The sequence below is a fragment of the Manacus vitellinus genome, unplaced genomic scaffold (genome assembly GCF_001715985.3).
Source record: "Manacus vitellinus isolate BGI_N305 unplaced genomic scaffold, ASM171598v3 scaffold_18_pilon, whole genome shotgun sequence".
NCBI classification, from domain to species: domain Eukaryota; kingdom Metazoa; phylum Chordata; class Aves; order Passeriformes; family Pipridae; genus Manacus; species Manacus vitellinus.
In genome coordinates this window covers 5,905,436-5,924,054 of record NW_021939324.1, presented here as the reverse complement: position 1 = coordinate 5,924,054, position 18,619 = coordinate 5,905,436, and the positions used below count along the sequence as shown (strand labels likewise).

Here is an 18,619-nt window from a genome sequence, read left to right as displayed (position 1 = left end):
TGGTAGCTGCTCTTAGAGCAAGGTCAGGTTATCACAATGAAGATTTGACTGAATAATGACATATCGTAGAGAGTTTTTGGTTAGCAGCGTTGCATAAGTGACTATTCATCTAAACTTGCTCTACCAGCACTGAGAAAGCATTCTCAGGCTCTTTCAGAAAAATGTGGATATGTGAAACATTGTGTTCATAGAGCTTCTTGAAACATTACATACTGATCTTATAAAATAGATGTTTGATTTTTGGGGAGGCAGTGTATGAGTTTCTTTTACTGTGGGAATAGATGCTTCCTCTACAGTTTTTGCAGGTTTTGAGTACTTGGATTTGGCAGTGATGCACAATTCAACTAGAAAGTATGCCTGCTTATGACAGTGGAGTTTCTGAATCTTTCAGTCAGTATGGACACCACAAACAGTTCTCTGTTCTTAGTCTGAGAATCCTCAGTTAAGGTGGATTTTGAGTGGAGCCAACTGGATGGTGCAGTTGCCTTGTGTCCTTCTAACAGACACATCTGATCAAAGAAACACTGAGCTCACCTGAGGCACCTGAATGTCTGCCCTGAAACCTCATGCATCAATGGGAGTTGGGAAAGTAAATTTGTTTTAGGCTAAGTCACTGATTGCTCTTCAGCTAAGTAGTAAGTAGTGAAAGGAGTCAGTAAAGACAATAAGAGGAAGTGAGAAGTACTGGATAAACAGAAAAAAAGTAGTCTAAAAACTCCCCAAGTTTTCCAAGGTTTTTTTGGACATAAATAAGACTTTAGTATTATCAAATGGACAAGTGAAGAAAGGCTATGAACTATGCTAAGGCAGCAAGCAGTGTTTCTCACATCAAGTGATGTGGTTTTTTTTTTTGTTTATTTTTATTGCATGTTGTGGATAACCAGATTCTCAGTTTGTATTCATTGTGCATAACTTCTCTGACTACATGGAAACCAGGAAACTCCACCTATACTGCCAGAGGAGCTAATCTGGAAATTCTTACTTGCGCTGATATTTGTGCACTTTGGAAAAAAGCACACAAAGTGCAACTGCCCAGGTTCTACTGATGTAGAATATTTGTAGAGAAGATTCCGTATTCTACCTGGTGAGGAAGTTGTTTAAGGCAGCATTGTTGTCATATTCTGTCATGGGAGTCATGTACTCTGTAACTATTTTTTTTTTAAATTTCAATTTCTTTGACATTTGATTATTTCAGTGGATGGGTTGGTGAATGTCGATTATAAGGAGATAAATTAATATTTCTGAAGCCCTTGAAAGGTGATGTCTTATGCTCAAGGGTGCTTAGGAAATTCCTGAGGAGAACTGAAATTCACTAGCCATACACAGTAGTGATAACAGAGGATCAAACAAAACTTGATCCTTAAGAACATCTATTCTGTCTACTCTTAATTTTATATCCCATTAGTGTAACATTCCTTTAAAAACTACTGGGTTAGGCAGTCTCCCTCTGAAATGAGGAGGGATATTTTTCCTTTCCAGTCATACCTCAGAGGAGGTAGAAGGCAGAATTAGAGATGATAGAGATGGGGGCAAATGAGTGTTTGCTTCTAGTCAATAGCTAACTGGAATAGTTGTTCTAATCATAAAGTAAAGGAGAAAATAAATTTACTAAGATACTGTTAAATTTTTTTGAGATTGTGAAAGATGCAGTCTGGTACATGTGTGTATGACAATTTGTCCCTGGCTTCATTTGGAATGAGGTTTGAAAATAAGTGCAGAACTCTTGAAAGCAACAAAATACTGCTAAAGGCCAGCTGTCTCCTGCATTCTCTTCAACTTCTTGGTTGGGGAAGGATTTGTAAAGATCCCACACCAGGGAACTGAAATTATGGGGTTTATATGCAATTAAGATATAAATATTGTTCTCGTCAAAAGCAGAACCAATATAATGATGAATTCAGCAATCTGCTGTAGGCAGTGGAAAGCCAGAACACTGTCTGAGGGAACTAGAGTTATCATCCTAGAATAGGTTCCAGGACTGGAAATTGGAGAATAGGTTTTTGAATAAAGGAGAGCATAAGAGGCTGAGGTTCAAGGTGGAGGCTTCAACTCTCATGGGGGAATTATTCAGCAGTGATAAGGATGTCAGTTTCAAAGAAGTGGATCATAGATATGGAAGATGTTACAAACCTACACAACAAATTTTGTGTGCCTCTTTATTTTCTTCATAAAGCACAATCAAGCTCTGCAAGTTCACAAGTATAATGAAAGTATTTAAAATAATGGCAGTATAAGCTCCTGAAAGAAAACAATGTGAAAGGAAGAATGAAAAAAAAGTCAGTAAAGCAAAATCATGAGACTGTTCTGTAAGGGAAAATTTAAATAGATAGAAATGGAACTAGAGGAATAGATTTCAGAGCTTTTTGTTTTACAGTTCTTTAGAATTGCAAGCAATAGAAAAAATATGATTGGACAGAATATTTTTAACTAAAAGGTTTGTTAAGCTTTTCACTTGAAAAACAAGTAATTAAAAAGACTATAAAAGTAATGCTGGCATTTTACAGGTTCATCTTTTCCTTCTGTTCAGCTATTTCTTCACTGGTGTTCTTTTGAAGCTAAGTTATTCACCACAGAGCTCTGATGCTGAATATTGACAGCTTTTTTTTCAGCTAGAAAAATCCTTCTACCTGAATTATTGGCAAATATTTATTGAATTGATAGTAGTTCTCTACAGAAACTATAGAAATGGATTAAAATTCACATACAGAATATTAGTTTATTTTTACTACGTTTGGCTTGCTTGTAGACAAATAGTTTAGTCAATATTTTACTCAACAATGATAAAATATTGTCAGCTTTATGGTGGTTCTGTAGCAGTGTGTGACAATTTTTCATAGGAGACCCATAAAGCTGCTGCCTTTTCATAAAATGAAGGTGGCAGTCACGAGCTGAAGGAATGTGATGAGTCAGCCTAATGTACTTCATTAAATATTACTCTTTTGTTGGCCTTTTCTTCTTCTAAACTAAACAGTTTTTCTTAAATACATCATTAGAAGGGGACTATATGCTATAGACTTTTTTTTTTAATGTGAAAGTTTTATTCAAAACTTTTCACATTTGCCTTTCCACATTCAAGTTATGATTATTCTAATTGACACCTACATGTCTTCTCATTGATTGTGATTTAATAGACACTGTCCTGCCTGTTAAATGCATATCCTGCTAATTCTTTTGAGATTGTAATTGTTCCCCAGTACTCCCTGGCTATTAAGTTTGCCTCTTTTTCCCCTTTGGTAAGTATTAGTCTCCATAACGAGGTGTGAGGTGGCATTCTGTGCGAATAGAGTGATTTGTGTGGTGCTGCTTGGGCAGGAATGCAACATGTTCCATCCATAAGGAATTTAAGACGGAGTGCATGGAGTGATAGGGGATAGAGATTGGAGGGATTAAGGAGTAGGAGAGTGAGACGTAATGTTGTGGATATGAATACAAATTGTAAACACTAGAGGTAGTGGTATGCTTTCTTATGCTGTATGTGGAGCAGTCAGCTCATGACAGAGGTGTCAAAGCAGTTAATTGTGCTCTTGTCCTGGCACAACATTCTTTTAGACTTCTGCACCTGTATTGCCACACAGACTTCCTATAACACTGTTTGATCTTTGTTAGCGCACGTGACAGACTCGTTGTTTATCTTCATTCCATGACTACAATATAACCTGTTGTTTGTTTTCTTTAAGAACTACCTGAGACTACCTTAATTGAAGAGAAAGTTCAAGAGACAGAGGCATGGGCCAGGCCTCTGGTCTACCTTTGGCAGACAAGAGAACCCAATTTCAGTGCTGAAAAAGAATACAATGCAGCTTGTGCAAAAAAGGAACCTCACTGTGCCATTTGTACTCTTCTCATGCCATACTATAAGGTAAGCAAGATTGTTGCAGCTCCATCTCTGGATGAAGCGTGAAATAACTGGCTGGCTACTTAATTTCCAGTAAATTATAAAGCTTATGCATTTCATTTGTAAGAGAGGTAAATAAACTCAAAATTGTTAAAATTAGAACTGGTAGTCTGTTCCACTGCATCTCCCCTTGGTTGCAGACAGTGTATGCCTTTACTACCATTTATGCAAGATTGGTGTTACTGTGTGTGTGCTTGCCGTTGAAATTTCAGTTTCTGAGGTGATGAACTCTAATAGGTTTGCATCTTTTAGCTATTTCCTTAAATACCCATCTTCAAATACTTTTTATGAGAACCTCTTTTATGTTGCCTTCCTTCAGTGTTGACGAAGTGTTTTCACAGTACTTAGGCCTTCTTGGGAAAAGTATTACCACAGAAACAGTCTAATGCAGAGCACTGTTTGATACTGCCTTGTGGAATTTATGTGTCAAATGTCAACTAAAAATGCTGTTGTAGTACTATATTACTGATTCTGAAGCTGCTAAGCTGGAATTTCCTCAGCATGGGAACCAGGAAAAAAACATTGCACTGGACTGAGTTCAAGGGCTCAAGAGATACAGTATCATCGAACACCACTGCAATAACAGTAGTTTGCAGTCTGAATTCTATTCTAAAGTTCTCAGTTATTTTGAGCAATCAAGATAGAATGGCTGTGATAAATACCTAGAAGTAGGTAATTTCCTCATGAAACCGTTATACTGTTGATGCAAAAGTTGGGAGGGGAGGATCAGTTTCATCATAATCAAAAGGAAGAGTAAAACTCTCCTTTCTTTTACTTAAATATAAATTTTGTTTATTTTCCAGCCAGACAATCATGATGAAGAAGGTCCTACTTTCAGGGAAGCAAACTCAGCAGGAACACTGATGGCAGAAAATGAAAAGACTAAACCTCTTATTCCAGAGATGTGTTTTATTTATAGTGAAGAAAACACTGAAAACTATCCATCAAATGCCTTTATTGAAGAAGATGGAACAAGTCTTCTGATTTCCTGTGCAAAGTGTTGCGTACGGGTTCATGCAAGTAAATAATCTAATGGTTCTGTTGGCAGAAATGTAGTTTCAAATTTTCTTTTATAGATAAATAATAGTTATCTAGGCTTCTAGCATGGCTCTAAAAGTACTTGGCAAACATTTCCATTTGTAATGCTTCGATCACTGTCCAATTTTTTTTTGAAAAGTACATTAGATTTTCTATTACTTTTTAATGGTTGCTGTGAAAATATTGAAGAATTAACTTTCCTGGAAACTTTCAATAATCACAAACTTCTGATTCTTGTTTCTATTCTGAGCAACTAAATTACTCTTTTACTTCTCATATTTTAAACCACTGTGTGATGTTACTATGCCCTTACTAAGTAGTCAGGGTAAAATTCTGCTGGAGAACTTGAGAATATTCCTATTAACTTTATGTAGTAATTTCCTTCACCTTACATTCTTTTTTATTGCAAGAGTTACTGATAAATGCATGGACTTACTGCAGTAAGTTCTAAAGGCAGTAGAAATTGAATAGGTAACGCTAAAGTCCATATGATATTCAGAAATGTGGTATAATTGCATAGGTATCAATATATTAAGTAAAATTTTTACTGCAGGGAGAATTCAGGATTTGCTATTGTACTGACAGAATTAAGAAATACCCTGTGATCTGGGGTTTTGGGTGTTTGGGATTTTGTTGTTGTTTGTTTTGGTTTTTAGTTTGGCTTTGACTTTGTGGGATTTTTTTGTTGAGTGAGGATTTTTGTGGGTTTTTTGTTTTGTTTTGTTCTGTTTTTGTTTTGGGCTTGGGTTTTTTGGGGGGTTTTTTTGAGTTTTGGGAAGATATGTTTCACAGACTATGGAATTAGCAGACAACCTGGATTGGAAAAACATCTCCTTTGTCACAGGACATGTGCTCTACTATTGTTTATATACAGGTGAAGTGTATGATGTTATTAATAGAAAGAATATAATAATCAATACAGCTCTCTTGTTCTAGGTTGCTATGGTGTTCCTTCTCAAGAAATCCATAATGAATGGTTGTGTTCGCGATGCAGAAAAGAGGCCTGGACAGCTGTAAGTTTCACGTGTTGCTTAGCTATCTAAAAATTACAGATTAAGGGGAGGGGAAAAAAGTAGCACATGCATTATTTCATGTGGAATGCAGCCGGCATATTTTTTCTGAACACTCTTGCTAGAGAAAAATTATTTGTAAAATATGATGAGATTTCAATGTAAAATGTAATGGCATTTTGATAGACAAAATTGGAATAGTTTTATAGACTCATGAAAAAGATTGACTGACAGAATATAGTTGTGTGAAAAATGTTGTTCAAGGAAAGAACTGAAAATTAAGATGCTCATAAGAGAGAAAAAAATGAGCTTTCTCCTAAATAGGTATAATCCAATTTTCATCTTTCATTGTTTACCTGAGTACCTTCCTACAGCTTCTTTATCAGACAGTCTTGAGTTTCAGGATCTCCTAAAACATATTTGTGACTACTGTTCTAGAGTAAGGGGAAAGTTGATAGGAAAAACACAACTGTGTTCTAGCAAGTGACAGGTTGCTATGAGCTCAGAATTTTATTATCAATTAAACCAACAGGGTCAGAAAGCCCTGGTACTCTGAAAAAGTTTTGTTAATTTCTTTTCAGGGAAGATACAGCTATGATTTGCAAGCATGGGAATTCTAAGGAGAACCATTCTTATTCATGAAATACCATGCATGACAGCAGTAGGACTGAATACCATGTTTGTGTTAAAAAACACTGAAAAATTTAGTATGTTGCCTTGGAACCTGATGTTAACTTAATATATAACGTAAATGCATTTGAGGGGAAATTTGGAGAGACTCTTTGTCTTTTGAGTATAGTATATTTTTCTAAAAGCAAAAGTCACTAAAAAAAAAGTAAACCAAAATTCAGTCTTATAATTTGTTAATACTGTGTTGTAGAAAGGATTCTAAAATTATTCTGGAGTCTAAGAATATTTTACAAATATTCTTGAAGTGAAGAGGACATTTAGCATTGGTAAGTGAAAGATAAGAACAATAGTGAGGTGACTGACTTGACTCAGATTCACTATGGGTCAATAGTAGAGGAACTTGATAATATGATAGAAAAAAAAATGTTGGGGAGAATATCAAAGCTTGACTTGGCAAACTTTTTTGAGGAAAATTAACACCCATGGAAAACATAATTTGAGAAGAATTTTTCATGTTTTACTGAATATACTTAGTTTTGTTCTATTATGATGCATACAAGTTTCTGAAAATAAGACAGATCTGAATTTTAGGGAAAGTAATTTTAGCCAAATTATTTGAGGAGATGAGATGAAGCAGTAAAGAGATATCAAAACCATACAGAAAATAGCTGAGTGGAAATTTTATGTGATGAGGTTTTAGAATTGGATTTTTACAAAAGCACACTCTAGGAACTGGAGAGAAGGCCCAGTGTATTCCTATAATTTTATATCTTGGGTAACAAGAAGGTAATAGGAGTGAAACGGTGCACCATTCTCACCGCGCAAAGACTAGACAGTGTATGTTGGCAGTTTGGACAATTTATTTTATATAAGCTTTGCCTATTATATATTCAACTGTATTGCTGTGATTTTATGTGTGTATTGATTACTGTACAGCTGAATCATTAGTGCCAACAACTTCATCTTTCTGTAATTCTGTTTTGGTAACATGAGTGAAATGAACTTGTAAAGTAAGAGAGCTCTTTGTACAGACATGTTTGTGTAAAAAAGTTCCGTTCTTAATGCCTTAAATAATTTTTAAGTTGGAAAGTTTTAATGAAATATCTGAGATTGAATATACCTCATTAGTATTACATTTACTTACAAAGTTGTCCTTCAATCTGCTGTCTTGTAGTCTTCATTATTACATACCATTCACATGTAAATGTGAACTGTTCATTTTCACCTGAAAGATGTAGGAGAGATAGATAGTAGGTATGTGTTACCTGAGTTAAATAGCAGAAATCCAGCTGTTTAAAGGATGTGAATAATGCTTTGTTATATACTCACACATGAATGATACACAATTCACTTTTTCTTTTTTAATAATAGTGTCTTTCAGAAGTCTTGAGATGCTGAAGCAATCTCAGAGCTATGTAGTGATTACTAGAGTTTGCAGAGCTTAGCTGAGGTGACATCAGCTTTTTAAAAAGGCAAGAAATGGATGACCCGAGGAAGTAGGTGGCAGTCAACCCATCAGGGATACCAGGAAAAATACTGATAGATCTATCAATTTCTAAAAACCTAGACAATAACAGAATACAAAGAGATATGTATTTAAGACAGATGGTGGGAATAAGGAATAAGCAAAAGATTTCATACATCCTAACTTCAGATGCTTTTGATAGGGATTTAAATTCTGATATAGCAGTAACAGAAAACTACATTGAAAATTAATAGTTGCCAAACATATAGCAATATGGATTTGCTTTCAACCCTTAATATCTCAGGCCACCAACCATCATTCTCATCAGACTCTTAAAACTGAGAGCATTGTTTGCTGATTACTTTTCATACCCTTAAGATATGTAGAAATCTAGACTGGTCTACTTTAAGCTGTTTAAGATGATTGCACAGGAGCTGAAGGAGTATGCTTCTTGTGAAGCTGCCAAAGTGTTAAACTGTATTGAAGAAATGGTGTAAAATAAATCATATGGATTTCAACAGAGATAGATACAGTACGATCGTTGGTTATGCACACATAAGATGGGAATCTGTACCTAAGCAGTAGCTCTGGTTGCCAACTGCAGTTCTGACCACTCTGGTCACAAACTGAATGTAAATCATTAGTTCTGTAGAACCTGAAACATCACATGAGGATGTTTAAGACTTGTAATAGAAGCAAAGTCTGAAAAAAACTACCATGGAACAATCTTTCTGCTCTCTTCAGTTTTAGAGAGAGCGCAGCTGAAGAACTGCATCTCATAGTGAACATACAGGGCTGAAAAAACCATGTGCTTGAATAGGATGGAAGGAAACAAGAGTTGCAACTGAAAATAAACCAAAATTCTTTTAATCATTCCTAATAGATCTCAATCATGCCATAAGGGAGAGTTGAAAAGATTTAACCTTCTTAGTATAGCCAGGGGAAAGCAGAAAGGAAAAAAGTTGCATTCAGTCATGTAAAATTATATGTGTATGACTAAGAGTAATACAATCAATTCCCATTCTCTCATTATAGGGATATGATGACTTGTAGAGGCTTTAAGTTGCATCAGCAGAAGTTAATATCAGGACATTTTATGAATTTTTATTTGTAAAACTAGCATACCATAAGAATAGTATATATATAGATTTTACAGAAGGTACTCCTTCACAATTTTTAAAAACATGTTAGATAAACATTTTTTCAGGAATAGTTGAAGAAGACTTGATTGTACCCTGAGGCAGAAGGATAAAATATATAGTGAACCTTTTTTTCTGTAGTTCTTGTTTGCTTGTTTGAACAGTATTATTCATTGCAAAGCATTGTGATTGTAGTTATCTTTGGAAAAAAAATTATTAGTTTGATATGCAACTTAAATATATTAATATATTTTTGCTTGTATGGAACCTTATTCCTGACATCAGTGTGATAAGAATTGCTGATACTTATTTGGTCTTATTTATCATTTTAGGATAATACTTCTGTCCCTTCAGAGTTTGGACAATAAGCCTAGATTATCCTAACAGCTTTCACTTCAAAATACTACAATACTTTTATGCAATCTTGGCATTATACTTAAGGTAGTGTGGTTCTCTTTTAACCAATCTTTTGTATATATGTTAAAAAAGATGACTGAATTAAGTACTATTTTCCCTTTTGAAAATCTGCCATTTATATTAGTTTTACCAACCTGAAGCTTTACATTTTGTGCTTCGAGTTAAATGCATATGTTTCTTTTCTGAGTCAATTTTTAAATTTTTATGATTTTTTTCATATAATCATAGAATACCAGGTTGGAAGGGGACCTCAAGAATTGTCTGATCCAATCCTTTTTGGCAAAAGCACAGTCTAGACAAGGTGGCCCAACACCCTGTCCAACTGAATTTTAAGTGTCCAGTGTAGGGAACTCACCACTTCCCTGTGGAGGTTACTCCAATGGCTGGTAGTTCTCAGTGTGAAATTTTTTCCTTTTGTGTCTAATCAGATTGTCTCCAGGAGTTACTTGTACCCATTACCTATCATCTTTTCCATGTGACTCCTTGTAAGAAATGTAGTCTTCATGTTCTTTGTAGCCACCCTTTAAATACTGGCACCTCATGATAATGTCTCCAAAGCCTTCTTTTCTCATGGCTGAACAAACTCAGTTTTCTCAGCTTTTCCTCATATGACAGGCTTCCCCGTCCTTTGATCATCTTTATGGCCCTTCTCTGGACCTCTCCAGCATGACCACACCTTTTTTGTACAGTGTGGACCAAAACTGAACGCAGAATGAGTTTTCTATATCTCTTGTTATACATATGTTATTTTAATTGTATTTTAAATTGCTGTGTAGTACCATAAGTCTCTCTTGAGAGGGAGGTGAAATTAAAGAAAATTACTTATTTGCATGCCTTTTTTTTTTATATGAAACAAATAAAAAAAATCATATTTCTCTAAATATTTGTTCAGGATAAGCATAGCTAAAAAACTGCAGCTGTTGCAGAAGATCTGAAACAGATTTGACTCTGACTCCCTGTGGGAATTATATGTATACATGCCTTCCAAAATTCAATTTTTGTATCAGGAAAGAGAACAAAATTAGATTTAATTAGGAGGAAATACTTATTCCCTGAAACTTCAACTTCCTGGATGCCTGAAATTGTTTTCCCTCCTCTTTACATTGATTCCTAGAAGGAGGAGATTTAGCAGAAGTCGACCTGTCTGAGAAATTCCCTTCTGGGTAAGACATTAAATCCTGAAGGGAATGTTGATTAGAAAACAAGGAAAAAGAAAAGTTCTGTGCAATGAAGAATATAATGGAAGTTACGAAACATTGGTGCAACCTTGTTTCCAGGTTCACAGTTAATTTCTTAGGAGGAAAAATTTATTCTCATTCCTTTGCTTACACAATTAAATATTGTTTTAATATCTGTTAAACTATGTTTTCTTAAAATCATGGCAGTTGTGTTAACTTCATTGAAAATTTGGTCTCTATTAGGGTCTTGTATATCAGTATGATTTTGCAAAGCAATGAAGCATGAGAGTGCTGTAGAAATAACACGTGACTTAATAGCTAAAGGAAGCTGTATTATATGTTAATCCCAACTATGAACATCATTAAAGTATGGAAATAGAAAAGTGTCTGTGTCAGATTTACAGAGCCAGATTTTCCCCATGATGGATATTCTGTTTTATATTATCAGAGGAAACTGCTTTTGAGATTCAGAAGCATACTGTTTTCTTGCAGTTGCAGCATCTCTAGGGAGCTGAAGTAGTATGCTTTACAATACTTTATGTTGAATTTTCACCCTCCAGAATATACCTGGATTCATGGTACATAACATATCTTTATATTCTACTGGGGAGTAGGTCCTGTTTGATAACAATTATTGACAAAAGAGAAGAGTGATACTGAGTGGTCTATGCTAATGGACAAAAAAATAGCCATAAATCAACCCCTCAAAACAATTTTAAAAAATCAAATAATATTAAATAAGTTATCTGCATGTCTCCTGAAACGGTAACTGTATTCATACAAAGTGCCTTGATTGAGAAAAATGCCTCATTAATCTTAAATGCTTCAGCTAGAGAAAGCTACTGAAGTCAGGAAGAATAATGACTGGCATTACTGAGAATGCAACGTACTGTACAATGAGCAAAGACATGGTCACCTAATAGCTATAGTACATAAACACAGAATAGCTTTATTATTTAGAGGACAAAAGGATTTGGGACAGGAAAGAGTTAGAAAGAAGAGCAAGTAAGGGAACAGGTAAATACCCTCCAATGCCTTGCTTCACAGTAAGCCAGCTGTTCATGCTGCATGACTTTTCACAAGTTATTCTTGCACTATTCTCCATGGCACTACAGAAATTGGTAAGTACTTAATCTGGTTAGTTAGCACTGATTTTGAGAACATATCGTATGTTTAAACAGCTTAGCAGATATTTTTTTTCTGTAGTTGAGTTTTTTCATGCTTTGTATATTACTTATTGAAAATTGATCTTTGGGTTTCATTGCATTCTATGATTAGAGTAGCCCTTTACATCATTTGAAGGATTTTTATTTTCTTTTTCCCAAAGGCATCAGAGAAGTGGCATGTAAGTGCTTTCCACATTCCAGCTCAGAAACTGCCCTATTTCACCCTACTGAAAATAATGATTTGGAATGTTCTTTTTATAGTGGTGCCCTTCTCAATAATACAGTGTCAGCATTTCCATTATAAACTCCTCTTTTCAGAGGCTGGTAACTGCCAGAATTAACATGTGAGTTGGTATACAGTGTCTTAAATTTCAGACTGATTTTGCTACAAAGCTTTTAAAAAAATTTGAATATTGTTAATAAAAGAAACTTTTGGGCATGAAAATCTGACTACAATGGGAAAAATAAAACCCTAAAGCTTTCTGTGTTTTTTTTGTTTTCAGAAAAGTAAGACCTAATTTTTTTTTTTAGTTTTTAGTTTTTTATTTTTTAAATATGGATTTCTGCAAACCTTCTCTACAAAAAGTTGACTTGCTGGGAGAATTACTTATAGTTGCAGTATAAGTAATGGGGGGAGCATGGTATTTCTTTATGGTTTTGGTATTAGGCTAGTAACAAGATATGTATTGCTTTCAAAAACCAGTCTGTGACACAACATACTTTAGCAAGTTTGTAAATATGGAGTTTCTCTGATGGGGTCACAGAAACCAAATTGAAGACCATTAAACTCAGAAAATATCTTTTTAACCTAAGTGCCATAAGGCTCAGACTCAAAGTCTGTTTTGACCTTCCCTTCACCTGTGGTTCACCAAGTCAACCTTTGCCACTGATACCCTGCTTGACAGCTTTGGGCACCTCTGGTTGAGTTGGTTTTCTCATCTTACCAAGGAAGGGGTTCCCTGCAGGGTAAAGCATGATTTCGATAAGATGTAGCTTTAAATGTGGCCCTGCTTGGGGGTGGAATTGGACCAGAGAACCTCCACCAATCTCATGCAATCTAAATTTGTCTTCAAAGACCATATCTGATCTCCAGGGGTACTGCTTGAAAGTCATTGAGGGGAAAAACATGCTAAAAATAGCCAGTAGCAGGGTATCCTGCTGTTATCTCCAGTCTCTTGGAGGCGTGGATGATTGGATGAGGCCTTTATCTCGGCACCCGAAAGACTACTCGCTACCTCCACCTGCTGAGTATCGTGAACGACATAGAAGTCCATCCTCACGGTATGAACGGCGTAGAAGTCCATCTCCATGGTGTGAACGACGTAGGAGTCCATCCCCACGGTATGAACGGCGTAGAAGTCCATCTCCGTGGCGTGAACAGCGTAGAAATCCATCTCTGCAGTGTGAGCGACGATGAAGTCCATCTCCACACCATGAATGAGTTAGAAGCTCATCCCCACGGCATGCCCAGTCTCCACCTCCACGTGAGAGATACAGAGAGGAGGCGGGAGCGGTTCCATGTAATAGCAGAAGAGTAAAAAGGGAGGTGGAAAAGATTCTACGTGGGAGAGATGGACAAGAAATAATCCAAGAAAGTGAAATTACACAGTCACTGACCAGAAGAGAGCTTCGAGATTTACGGAGAGACTATATACGCTTGCCTGGTGAACAAGTCCTCACCTGACTGGTGCGATGCTGGGACAAGGGGGTTGATAGTCACGTGATTGAAGGTGACGAAGCACAGCAATTGGGATCCATTGCCTGAGACCCTGTGGTAGAACAAGAAATGGGAAGGGAGAAAATGGCGTCCAGTCTCTGGCTCCGAATCCTCCATGCTGTGAGGGTGAGATACCCATTTAAGGAGTCCCTGACGAGTTCTTCAAGAAGGTGGAACACTGTGGAAGAAGGCATCCAATACCTACGGGAATTGACCATGCTGGAGATTGTCTACTCTGATCCAGACTATTATGACATCCAAGTTCCCGAGAGTGTTCCCTGCATGCAACCGATGTGGAAAAAGGTAATTCAAGGTGCCCCCAAACTGTATACCTACTGCTTGATAAGCGCAAATCATCCAAAGATGGATGAACCAAGCATGGACACCATGTGTGCTTGGATAAGGAGCACAGAGGAAAATCTGGAAGACTCCTTCGATCCCCTATACTGACCCACCTACGATAGGGAAAGAATGGATAGAGATTATGAATACTCCAGATATGAGGACGACCCTAGAGATAGAGGTGACGGAAGGTATAGAGATTACAGAGAAAGCCCAATGGAACGATCACGGCGCGATCGACGAAGACGACCTTGACCTAGACCTCGATCCTGGTCTCAATCTCGCTCATGATCTCCGTCATTCACACGTTGAAGGAAAGAAAACCCTAAGCGTCGGTCACGTAACCTTCGTAGCAAAGGAGAAAACATGAAGAAATGGGATGGTGAACCCAATTGCAAGCTTGAAGCTAGAGTGAGGGAGCTGAAGCAAAAGAACACTGACAAGAAACTTGTCTACGTGGTAGATGCAGACTTCTTAGAAAAGATACTCTGATCGCCAAAACACAAGAAGATGGAGGTCCACTTCGACGACGACAAAAAGACCTCTAAGAAGTCAAAGTCAAAGTCCAACGATGAATGCTCTGATCAAGACCAGTAGAGGGGCCCTGCCTTCTGCCAGGAGAAGGAAAGGGATCAAGAAGATAATCATGTTTACTGGGCTGTGTGGGTTTGATGGCCTGGGACATTGGATCCTCAGAGATACCGGACCTTGATAGATACTGGAGCCCAGTGTACTTTAATGCCTTTGGAGCACAAGAATACTGAGACCGTTTCTATTTCTAGAGTGACAGGAGGGTATCAAGAGTTGTCAACGGTACAGGCTGACATAAGCTTGACAGGAGACCAATGGGAAAAGCATTCCGTTGTGACAGGGCCAGAAGCCCCTTGCATTCTCGGCATGGACTACCTAAGAAGAGGATACTTCAAGGACCTGAAAGGGTACTGGTGGGCTTTTGGTGTAGCCACAGGGATTGAAGAGAAGTCCAAGCAATTGTCTACCCTTCCTGACCTCTCAGAAGACCCTTCCATTGTAGGACTACTGCGAGTCAAAGATGAAGAAGTGCCAATAGCCATGACAACCATACACAGACGACAGTATCAGATGAACCGAGATGCTGTGATCCCTATCCACAAGATGATCCGAAAGTTGGAGAGCCAAGGGGTGGTCAGCAGAACCCATTCACCATTCAACAGCCCCATCTGGCCTGTGTGTAAGTCCAATGGAGAACGCAGACTGACTGTGGACTATTGTGGCTTTAATGAAGTCATGCCACCATTGAGTGCTGCCGTGCCAGGTATGTTGGAGCTCCAGTACGAGCTGGAGTCCAAGATGGCAAAGTGGTACGCTACCACTGACATTGCCAACGCATTTTTCTCCATCCCCTTAGCAGCAGAGTGCAGGCCACAGTTTGCTTTCACTTGGAGGGGTGTTCAATACACCTGGAATCGACTGTCCCGGGGGTGGAAGCACAGTCGAAACATCTGTCATGAACTGATTCAGGCCACACTGGAGAAGGGTAAGGCTCCAGAACATATTCAGTACATCAATGACATCATTGTATGGGGGGACACAGCAGAAGAAGTTTTCAAGAAAGGACAGAACATCTTCCAGATTCTCCTTGAGGCTGGTTTCACAATTGGCAGTTTTCCCGGACTCTGGCAGTGTTCCCAGACCTGTTCCCAAAACAATAGACTTGTTCACCAAAATAACACCGAGCTTGGCTGTCTTCCCGGACAATGTTTTCAAAACAGGCCAAACTTAACCAAAATACCCCACTCCTGGTACCAAAAATGTTGTGCAAGTTTTGAGCTGGCTTCCTGCCAAGTCTCCAAAACTTGACAACAGGCCTGCTTCCCAGAGAGGGAAGGAAAAAAAAAATGAACCATCAGAAAAAAACTGAAAGAAGTTTGGAAGAAATGGGATTCTATCAAAAACGTATATATTTACAATTATATATATACAATTTGAATATATTATCCACAACAGGGAGCTCCCGAGGGGGGAAAAAGGGAAAAGGGAGGGGGAAACGGGGATAAAAAAGAAACCTAAAAACAAATATCTCCTAAATATACCTGTTAATAGAGAGCTAATGAATAAATATAAAAATGAATTAAATACTTCCCTGAGCAGGACAGAAGAGCTGTGCAAGGCAGCAGCCAACTCCCCCATGCCTCCCGGAGAGACCGGAGATAACGGCAGGTCGGAGCAGGCAGGCTTTGGCCTATACAAGCAAAGCCCGTCTACAGAGAGACCTGTCGCCTTCAGCCACCGGAAGAGAGAACAGGGCGTACTCTCTTATCTGTGCCTTTTTATATGTTGTGTTATGGAAGGGAATAGCATGGAATAGTTCCTAAGTCACTACCCTAGTTCCTTCTTGGTTACAAGCTGGTCTCCAGGAAGGCCTAGGGTGAAAACTGTCACATTTTTGCACAGCTGGTGCTCTGCTGTTTTCTTGAAGATGCAGCTTTTCTTCAGAAGGTATTCTGTCTATAATAATGGGAATAATCCTGCATACTTTTCAACATTTGATAGATAGATAGATAGATAAATGTAAAAGATAGACGATCATTCCCATTTTGTTTGCTAAGTGTTTACTCTCAGTGTTCATACAATCATAGAAAGGTTTTGCCATGTCAGGGACACCTTTCACTAGACCAGGTTGCTCACAACCACATCCAGTCTGACCTTAAACACTTCCAGGGATCAGCTATCCACAACTTCTCTGGGCAGCCTGTTCCAGCGTCCCACCACTTTCATAATGAAGAATTTCTTCCTTGTGTCTAATCCAGACGTACCCTCTTTCAGTTTGAAGCCATTATTCCTTGTCCTGTCAGCTTTCTTGTAGCCCCCTTAGATACTGGAAGGTGCTATAAGGTCTTTCTAGAGCCTTCTCTTCTCCAGGCTGAACAACCCCAACTCTCTCAGCCTGTCCTCATAGGAGAGGTGCTCCAGCCCTCTGATCTATTTCTTGGCCCTCCTGTGGACCCACTTCAGCAGGTCAATGTCCTTTTTGTATTGAGGGCACTCCAGGTGGGGTCTTACAAGAGCACAGTGTTGGGGGGGGAAGAGTGGTCTCCCTCAACTTGCTGGCCATACTACTTGTGATGCAGCTCAGGATATGGCTGGCTTCTGGGCTGCAAAGCAGCTCACATTAAACTTCTTGTCAACTAACACACCCAACTCTTTCTCAACCAGGACTAGTCTTGATGCATTCTCCACCCAACCTGTATTTGTGCTGGAATTGTCCCAACCCAAGTGTTTACCCTCTGGGAATGATTTTCACAGTCTCAATATTTTGCAGGAAGAATGATCAGTTTTGTATCTTGTACCTAATTTCAGTGGATTATTTATGTTTTAAATAAGATAATCTCATTCCTTTTGACTCCTTCGTATATAAGTATAGTGAGGAAGGACACATAGTATCCCCCCATCAAGTATGGAGATCTCCCCCCACCTTCAAGTGTGGGAGTTATTTTTACTCCAGTTACCTGTAACGAGTATTTTGATTCTTATTTGAGTCTCAGTCTTGCCAGTTCTTATTCCTTCTCTACTTGGAGACATCTCACCTCTATTTCCTATCCTTTTAAGTATTGTCATCCCAGACAACTCTCTCCGGCTCTTGGCATTCTTGGAGATTACTGTTCTCAATAGTAGTGTGGACAAGGTAGCGAAACATTACTAGCTCTGTATGCTGTTGCCTCAGCCTGGCATGATGTGGGACCTGCAATTGCAAGGAAGTTTTTGGCCATCCCTAAATCATGGGCAGGGCAGACTGAATGTTTGCAGGATTAGGCTACTAAAATGTGGAAATTAAGTAGCTGGTGATTTGTAAACTTTAAATTCCCAAAGGTGGGTGTCTTGAACAGGCTTGAAAGAGGAAAATATTCATCCGTAAAAGAAGTGTGGCCACCTTCTATTCTCAAGAACCTACTTTAAGCTTGTAGTCAAAGATCTGTGTACAAATTATATAAATATTAACCTGTGGTGAATATCTCTTTCATGGAATTACTCAACCTGCTTAATCGATGTGAACTTTAATCATCTACAATACAAATGAAGGTTGTGAGTTAAAATGGTAGCATCTATCAACTCTGTTAAGAAATGGTACTGCCAGTCAGGAAACTGAATTTTTCTGCAATTTTTTATTTTTTACAAATATTTTGTCTCTAGGAAGATGGAAGTTTATCTCTGAAGGTAATAGCTTGAAGTGGATAAAGTAGTGATCTCTGAATTGAAATTAAATAATCTCAAAAGCTATTTCCTGAGTGAAAATTGTTCCCTTGTTGTGAAACGATTAACATATTCTTTAGTGGACCATTGCTGAAAACAACATTTTCAAATGTGCCAAGAGAAATACCACCCTTTTTCTCTTTACACAGGGATAAATATAGACAGAAATATAAATAAGCTGGGAAAATGAGATAGCCAAAGTGCAGCAGTGCCATATCCAAATGCACATCTGTGTTAATACTATTAGAAGTGTGACCTTGAGCATTACAAGGCAAATGATAGAAAAGGTTGAAGACTAAGGATATCTATTTTCAGTTCAGAAGTTCCTGTCTAAAAAGCCCACGAGAGTGGCTTGAGGAAAATGAAGTAAATTTAACAGCCATAGCCATACA

At 37.9% G+C, this 18,619-nt stretch overlaps 1 protein-coding gene across 5 annotated transcripts in view; it reads left to right on the top strand.

Annotated features, from left to right (window-relative positions):
• KDM4C (lysine demethylase 4C) overlaps positions 1-18,619 on the top strand; it is a 260,355-nt gene that overhangs the window by 152,059 nt on the left and 89,677 nt on the right. For 3 of the 5 annotated variants that reach the window (XM_029959023.1, XM_029959022.1, XM_018070293.1), the window contains 3 exons: positions 3,678-3,859; positions 4,699-4,915; positions 5,870-5,946. In XM_029959023.1, coding sequence (XP_029814883.1) covers positions 3,678-3,859; positions 4,699-4,915; positions 5,870-5,946 — 476 coding nt within the window. Of the gene's footprint in view, positions 1-3,677; positions 3,860-4,698; positions 4,916-5,869; positions 5,947-6,823; positions 6,900-7,944; positions 8,050-18,619 lie in introns of those variants that run through there. The other 2 variants (XR_003915696.1, XR_003915694.1) reach the window with 2 other exon arrangements.